The sequence below is a fragment of the Cherax quadricarinatus genome, chromosome 20 (genome assembly GCF_038502225.1).
Source record: "Cherax quadricarinatus isolate ZL_2023a chromosome 20, ASM3850222v1, whole genome shotgun sequence".
Taxonomy (NCBI): Eukaryota; Metazoa; Arthropoda; class Malacostraca; order Decapoda; family Parastacidae; genus Cherax; species Cherax quadricarinatus.
Window position 1 is genome coordinate 47,912,935 of NC_091311.1, and position 8,757 is coordinate 47,921,691.

An 8,757-nucleotide genomic window follows, 5' to 3' on the forward strand; every position below is an offset into this window, starting at 1 on the left:
TGCTCTCTCTCTCTCTTGCTCTCTCTCTCTCTTGCTCTCTCTCGTCCCCATTTTCCCTTCTAACTCTCCCCTCTCCTACTCTTAAAAAAAAAAAAAAAAAAAAAAAAAAAAAAAAAATGGTGGGGACTCGCAGGACCCAAGGATCAGATGAGAATGGTTCGGGTAGGGAGGAGTGGATGGAGGAGCAGTGGAAAAGGATGGAACAAGAGTGGGAGAGAAAATTAGGAGAGCTTTCTGAAAAAATGGAGAAAGAGCTCTCTGTGAAATTGGAAAGGTGGTTGGAGAAGGAGACAAAGAATTGGAGGCACAAGTCGAAACTGCAGTAGCCAAGATAAGGGTCCTAGAAGTTGAGATAAATAGGCTGGAGCGAGTTACAGGGGCAGTGACCAGAGAAGACACAGCATATGAAGCTGCGAGGCTGAACAGGAAGGAAGGAATTATGAATTATGCTAAGGTCACATCAATCTGCCAAGGAGGACCAAGGAGTGAAAGGGAAGATCAACTGGTTGCAGATGGAGAGGGTGATAGGTCGAATGCTGAGGCACAACAAGGCTATCAAGAGCCACTGGAAAAATCAAGGGAGAAACTGACCACATACAGGCAGGATCCAGAGCCACAGAGGGTGAGGCAATGCGAGGAAGAAAGGGCAAAATCAGTGTTTATCCATGGGCTTCAGGAGAGAGAGGAAAGGACACACACTGAAAGGAAGCAGGAAGAAAGGAAGGAGATTGAGAAAATCATAACAGAAATAGGTGAAGAGAGGGACGAGATTGTAAATTTTCAGAGAATAGGGGGGTACTCGAAGGTGAGAAACCGACCAATCAAGCTGATTCTCAGGACGGAAACAGTGCGGAACAGGATCCTCCAAGAGAAACCACGATTGAAATACTCGGAAGAGTACAAGAGGGTGTTCCTAGACAGAGACAGAACAAAATCAGAACGACAGCAGCTGAGGGAGAGGACAAAAAAGCGAAAGGAGCTAGGAAAAGAGACAAGGAGGGAACCAGCAGAGGTCTGTCAGAGCAGGACAGAACAGCAAGGGCAAGCACACACACAACTACTCTCAGAACCATACAACCTATCACACCATCCCAACACACCCTACAATCCATACCCACAGCCTCCACCCAACACCAAGCTATAGAACCCCACAGTATGCCACCAGGTCTCCCACCCTCACAGGCCCCCCAAACCACAGTGTTGGAAAGGAAACTGAAGGTATGGTACACAAACGCTGATGGAATAACAAATAAGTGGGAGGAGTGGCAAGAAAGAGTCAAAGAAGCATCACCGGACATCATAGCTCTCACAGAAACCAAGCTTACAGGTATGATAACAGATGCCATCTTTCCAACGGGATACCAAATCCTGAGGAAAGACAGAGGGAACAGGGGGGGTGGAGGAGTGGCGTTGCTGATCAAAAATCGCTGGAATTTTGATGAGCTGGAGAGAGAAGATAGCGGAGAAGAAAGTGATTACATAGTGGGAACACTTCACTCTGGAGGTCCCAAGGTGGTAATAGCAGTGATGTATAACCCACCACAGAACAGCAGGAGGCCAAGGCAAGAGTACGACGAGAGCAATAGAGCGATGGTTGACACACTAGCTAGAGTGGCCAGAAGAGCTCATGCATGCAGGGCAAAGCTCCTGATCATGGGTGACTTTAACCACAAGGAGATAGATTGGGAGAACTTGGACCCACATGGGGGCCAAGATACTTGGAGGGCTAAGATGATGGAGGTGGTACTGGAGAACTTCATGTACCAACACGTAAGGGACACTACAAGAGAGAGAGGAGAGGATGAACCAGCAAGGCTGGACTTAGTATTCACCTTCAGTAGTGCAGATATCGAGGACATCACATATGAAAGACCCCTTGGGGCCAGTGACCATGTGGTTGTAAGCTTCGAATACACAGTAGAGCTACAAGTGGAGGGAGAAGCAGGAAGGCCAGGACGAATGAAGCCAAACTACAAGAAAGGGGACTACACAGGAATGAGGAACTACCTGAACGGGGTTCAGTGGGACAGAGAACTGGCAGGGAAACCAGTTAATGAGATGATGGAATATGTAGCAATAAAATGCAAGGAGGCTGAGGAGAGGTTTGTACCCAAGGGTAACAGGAGTAATGAAAAAGCCAGGATGAGCCCATGGTTTACCCAAAGGTGCAGGGAGGCAAAAACCAAGTGTGCTAGGGAATGGAAGAAATATAGAAGGCAAAGGACCCAGGAGAATAAGGAGAACAGTCGTAGAGCCAGAAATGAATATGCACAGATAAGAAGGGAGGCCCAAAGACAATATGAAAATGACATAGCAGCGAAAGCCAAATCTGACCCGAAACTGTTGTACAGCCACATCAGGAGGAAAACAACAGTCAAGGACCAGGTAATCAGGCTAAGGAAGGAAGGAGGAGAGACAACAGGAAATGACCGGGAAGTATGTGAAGAACTCAACAAGAGATTCAAAGAAGTGTTCACAGAGGAGACAGAAGGGATTCCAGAAAGACGGAGAGGTGGGGCACACCACCAAGTGCTGGACACAGTGCACACAACCGAGGAAGAAGTGAAGAGGCTTCTGAGTGAGCTAGATACCTCAAAGGCAATGGGGCCAGATAACATCTCCCCATGGGTATTGAGAGAGGGAGCAGAGGCGCTATGTGTACCCCTAACAACAATATTCAATACATCTATCGAAACAGGGAGATTGCCTGAGGCATGGAAGACAGCAAATGTAGTCCCAATCTTTAAAAAAGGAGACAGACATGAAGCATTAAACTACAGACCAGTGTCACTGACATGTATAGTATGCAAAATCATGGAGAAGATTATCAGGAGAAGAGTGGTGGAACACCTAGAAAGGAATGATCTCATCAACAGCAGCCAGCATGGTTTCAGGGACGGGAAATCCTGTGTCACAAACCTACTGGAGTTCTATGACATGGTGACAGCAGTAAGACAAGAGAGAGAGGGGTGGGTGGATTGCATTTTCTTGGACTGCAAGAAGGCGTTTGACACAGTTCCACACAAGAGATTGGTGCAAAAACTGGAGGACCAAGCAGGGATAACAGGGAAGGCACTACAATGGATCAGGGAATACTTGTCAGGAAGACAGCAGCGAGTCATGGTACGTGGCGAGGTGTCAGAGTGGGCACCTGTGACCAGCGGGGTCCCGCAGGGGTCAGTCCTAGGACCAGTGCTGTTTCTGGTATTTGTGAACGACATGACGGAAGGAATAGACTCTGAGGTGTCCCTGTTTGCAGATGACGTGAAGTTGATGAGAAGAATACACTCGATCGAAGACCAGGCAGAACTACAAAGGGATCTGGACAGGCTGCAGAACTGGTCCAGCAATTGGCTCCTGGAGTTCAATCCCACCAAGTGCAAAGTCATGAAGATTGGGGAAGGGCAAAGAAGGCCGCAAACGGAGTACAGTCTAGGGGGTCAGAGACTACAAACCTCACTCAAGGAAAAAGATCTTGGGGTGAGTATAACACCAGGCACATCTCCTGAAGCGCACATCAACCAAATAACTGCTGCAGCATATGGGCGCCTAGCAAACCTCAGAACAGCATTCCGACATCTTAATAAGGAATCGTTCAGGACCCTGTACACCGTATACGTTAGGCCCATATTGGAGTATGCGGCACCAGTTTGGAACCCACACCTAGCCAAGCACGTAAAGAAACTAGAGAAAGTGCAAAGGTTTGCAACAAGACTAGTCCCAGAGCTAAGAGGTATGTCCTACGAGGAGAGGTTAAGGGAAATCAACCTGACGACACTGGAGGACAGGAGAGATAGGGGGGACATGATAACGACATACAAAATACTGAGAGGAATTGACAAGGTGGACAAAAACAGGATGTTCCAGAGATTGGACACAGTAACAAGGGGACACAGTTGGAAGCTAAAGACACAGATGAATCACAGGGATGTTAGGAAGTATTTCTTCAGCCACAGAGTAGTCAGTAAGTGGAATAGTTTGGGAAGCGATGTAGTGGAGGCAGGATCCATACATAGCTTTAAGCAGAGGTACGATAAAGCTCACGGCTCAGGGAGAGTGACCTAGTAGCGATCAGTGAAGAGGCGGGGCCAGGAGCTCGGACTCGACCCCCGCAACCTCAACTAGGTGAGTACAACTAGGTGAGTACACACCTAGCCAACGAGGAGAAGTTAAGGGAAATCAGCCTGACTACACTGGAGGACAGGAGAGATAGGGGGGACATGATAACGACATACAAAATACTGAGAGGAATTGACAAGGTGAACAAAGACAGGATGTTCCAGAGATTGGACACAGTAAAAAGGGGACACAGTTGGAATCTGAAGACACAGATGAATCACAGGGATGTTAGGAAGTATTTCTTCAGCCACAGAGTAGTCAGGAAGTGGAATAGCTTGGGAAGCGGTGTAGTGGGGGCAGGATCCATACATAGCTTTAAGCAGAGGTACGATAAAGCTCATGGTTCAGGGAGAGTGACCTAGTAGCGACCAGTGAAGAGGCGGGGCCAGGAGCTTGGACTCGACCCATGCAACCTCAACTAGGTGAGTACAACTAGGTGAGTACACACACACACGCGAGTCGTCAGGAAGTGAAATAGCCTAGCTAGTGAAGTAGTGGAGGCAGGAACCATACATAGTTTTAAGAAGAGGTATGACAAAGCTCAGGAAGCAGAGAGGGAGAGGACCTAGTAGCGATCAGTGAAGAGGCGGGGCCAGGAGCTGAGTCTAGACCCCTGCAACCACAATTAGGTGAGTACAAATAGGTGAGTACACACACACACACACACACACACACACACACACACACACACACACACACACACACACACACACACACACACACACACACACACACACACACACACACACACACACACACACACACACACACACACACCTAGTAGCGACCAGCTAAGAGACAGGGCCAGGAACTGTGACTCGACCCATGCAACCACAAATAGATGATTACACACACTCATACACACACACACACACACACACCAAAAATGTGGTATAGAGAAAATCACCACAATCACAGATTTGATCCTGTTACTATACAGAGCTAAGCAATCAAACAGAAAAATACACACAAAAAACCCACTTGTAAAAGTAACAAATTTTTTTTTTTTTAGCTTTCGGTTTCATATTTACTTCTCTTTTTCCAGGGGAGACGTCTCTGTTTCCAGGGGAGACATCTCTGTTTCCAGGGGAGACATCTATGGTGGTAATGAGATAATCACAATTTTCTCCAGTCCTGTGACTAGAGAAGAGCAGCAACTTATAATGGAAAATGTCCTCTCGGAAATGTTTGAGTCGCCAACTTTCCCAAACTCATCGAACTTCCTTGCTGGTAACCTCGCTAGGAATTCTACAACTGGTCCCAGACCAGGTCCTCTTTACAACCAGAGACAGCCGAGGAACGTGGGGATCATTTCACTTCATCAACAAGAGAATGTTCGAGGGCTGAACCGATCGCAGTTGCATCAGGACCCCTCGCAGCCGAGCGATGATGCCTCGGCTCATCGCCAGGATGTCCAAGAGACAACCAGGGAGTCGAGCTCCGATTCTCAAAACTCCGGTAGCTGGTTTCGGCACAAATAGTTATGCCTGAAGCTCACAGTACTTATTGTGGGTTAGATAGAAGAATGTTTGTATGGAACTTGTATCTATATATATGTAATGTATATATAGACAGCTCCAACCCCCAATTTATTATTCGTTGTCATCAAGGGCCACCTTCACTTACATCCTGACAACCAAAACACCACCTCCCTGTATACTGAACATTTTGTCAAAATAATGGCCATTTCATATTCTCATAATATCATATTCATTTGGAGTGCCTTATGGTGTAAGGTTATAAAATTTCGTATATTGAACATAAATATTAATATTACTCAAAAAGAGAGTAAAGTTAGCAATCACGGTGGTTATTGTTAATAATACTGTTTATGTGAAGCACTAAACCCATGCGGGTCATTTAGCGCAAGGAAAACAAGAACCAATGATCAGTGACTCGCAGACTCGATAAAAACTAAAGTATTGCATTAGATCAAGTCAGGATAAAAATACTATATTTACGTAAGAGATTTTAATCATCTACTGACCTGTTAAAAACTAAGAAAATTGTTATATTCAAAGTAATTGTTGCGCGAGATATAAGAGAGTCAATTACAATAATGTTTCTGGTGTTTAGACAGATTTTTGCAATTATGGGATGTTTACATTATAATGATTAATGATACATATTATTTGAACCTATATGATGTTAGTGTTGTTTCTGGTTAAATATAAGTTTTAGTTGACTTACATTTAGATACTATAATTTGACAAGCTTGCAGATGCACGATGGTTACATACAGACTGACAGCTGGAGTAACCAGGCTCAGGCTTGGTTACATACAGACTGACAGCTGGGGTAACCAGGCTCAGGCTTGTTTACATACAGACTGACAGCTCGGGTACCCAGGCTTAGGCTTGGTTACATACAGACTGACAGCTGGGGTAACCAGGCTCAGGCTTGTTTACATACAGACTGACAGCTGGGGTACCCAGGCTTAGGCTTGGTTACATACAGACTGACAGCTGGGGTACCCACGCTTAGGCTTGGTTACATACAGACTGACAGCTGGGGTACCCAGGCTTAGGCTTGGTTACATACAGACTGACAGCTGGGGTAACCAGGCTTAGACTTGATTACATACAAAGTGACAGCTGGGATAACCAGGCTTAGAATTGGTTACATACAAAGTGACAGCTGGGGTAACCAGGCTTAGACTTGGTTACATACAGACTGACAGCTGGGGTAACCAGGCTCAGGCTTGGTTACATACAGACTGACAGCTGGGGTAACCAGGCTTAGGCTTGGTTACATACAGACTGACAGCTGGGGTAACCAGGCTCAGGCTTGGTTACATACAGACTGACAGCTGGGGTAACCAGGCTCAGGCTTAGTTACATACAGAATGACAGCTGGGGTAACCAGGCTCAGGCTTTGTTACATACAGACTGACAGCTGGGGTAACCAGGCTCAGGCTTGGTTACATACAGACTGACAGCTGGGGTAACCAGGCTTAGGCTTAGTTACATACAGACTGACAGCTGGGGTAACCAGGCTTAGGCTTAGTTACATGCAGACTGACAGCTTGGGTAACCAGGCTCAGGCGTAGTTACATACAGACTGACAGCTGGAGTAACCAGGCTCAGGCTTGGTTACATACAGACTGACAGCTGGGGTAACCAGGCTCAGGCTTAGTTACATACAGACTGACAGCTGGGGTAACCAGGCTTAGGCTTAGTTACATACAGACTGACAGCTGGGGTAACCAGGCTTAGGCTTAGTTACATACAGACTGACAGCTGGGGTAACCAGGCTCAGGCTTAGTTACATACAGACTGACAGCTGGGGTAACCAGGCTCAGGCTTGGTTACATACAGACTGACAGCTGGAGTAACCAGGCTCAGGCTTTGTTACATACAGACTGACAGCTGGGGTAACCAGTCTCAGGCTTCGTTACATACAGACTGACAGCTGGGGTAACCAGGCTCAGGCTTGGTTACATACAGACTGACAGCTGGGGTAACCAGGCTCAGGCTTGGTTACATACAGACTGACAGCTGGGGTAATTAGGCTTAGACTTGGTTACATACAGACTGACAGCTGGGGTAACCAGGCTCAGGCTTGGTTACATACAGACTGACAGCTGGGGTAACCAGGCTTAGGCTTAGTTACATACAGACTGACAGCTGGGGTAACCAGGCTCAGGCTTAGTTACATACAGACTGACAGCTGGGGTAACCAGGCTCAGGCTTGGTTACATACAGACTGACAGCTGGGGTAACCAGGCTCAGGCTTGGTTACATACAGACTGACAGCTGGGGTAAACAGGCTTAGGCTTAGTTACATACAGACTGACAGCTGGGGTAACCAGGCTTAGGCTTAGTTACATACAGACTGACATCTGGGGTAACCAGGCTCAGGCTTAGTTACATACAGACTGACAGCTGGGGTAACCAGGCTCAGGCTTGGTTACATACAGACTGACAGCTGGGGTAACCAGGCTCAGGCTTTGTTACATACAGACTGACAGCTGGGGTAACCAGGCTCAGGCTTGGTTACATACAGACTGACAGCTGGGGTAACCAGGCTCAGGTTTGGTTACATACAGACTGACAGCTGGGGTAACCAGGCTCAGGCTTGGTTACATACAGACTGACAGCTGGGGTAACCAGGCTCAGGCTTGGTTACATACAGACTGACAGCTGGGGTAACCAGGCTCAGGCTTGGTGACATACAGACTGACAGCTGGGGTAACCAGGCTCAGGCTTGGTTACATACAGACTGACAGCTGGGGTAACCAGGCTCAGGCTTGGTTACATACAGACTGACAGCTGGGGTAACCAGGCTTAGACTTGGTTACATACAAAGTGACAGCTGGGGTAACCAGGCTTAGACTTGGTTACATACAAAGTGACAGCTGGGGTAACCAGGCTCAGGCTTGGTTACATACAGACTGACAGCTGGGGTAACCAGGCTCAGGCTTGGTTACATACAGACTGACAGCTGGGGTAACCAGGCTTAGACTTGGTTACATACAAAGTGACAGCTGGGGTAACCAGGCTTAGACTTGGTTACATACAAAGTGACAGCTGGGGTAACCAGGCTCAGGCTTGGTTACATACAGACTGACAGCTGGGGTACCCAGGTTTAGGCTTGGGTACATACAGACTGACAGCTGGGGTAACCAGGCTCAGGCTT

The 8,757-nt window shown here is 47.3% G+C and overlaps 1 protein-coding gene across 1 annotated transcript in view; it reads left to right on the top strand.

Moving 5' to 3' along the window:
• LOC128700467 (uncharacterized) overlaps positions 1-7,508 on the top strand; it is a 35,234-nt gene extending 27,726 nt beyond the window's left edge. Inside the window, exon 4 of the mRNA XM_070087058.1 lies at positions 5,165-7,508. Within this exon, the coding sequence (XP_069943159.1) occupies positions 5,165-5,600 (436 nt within the window). The 3' untranslated portion in view covers positions 5,601-7,508. The remainder of the gene's footprint in view (positions 1-5,164) is intronic.
• Positions 7,509-8,757: the final 1,249 nt, after the last annotated feature.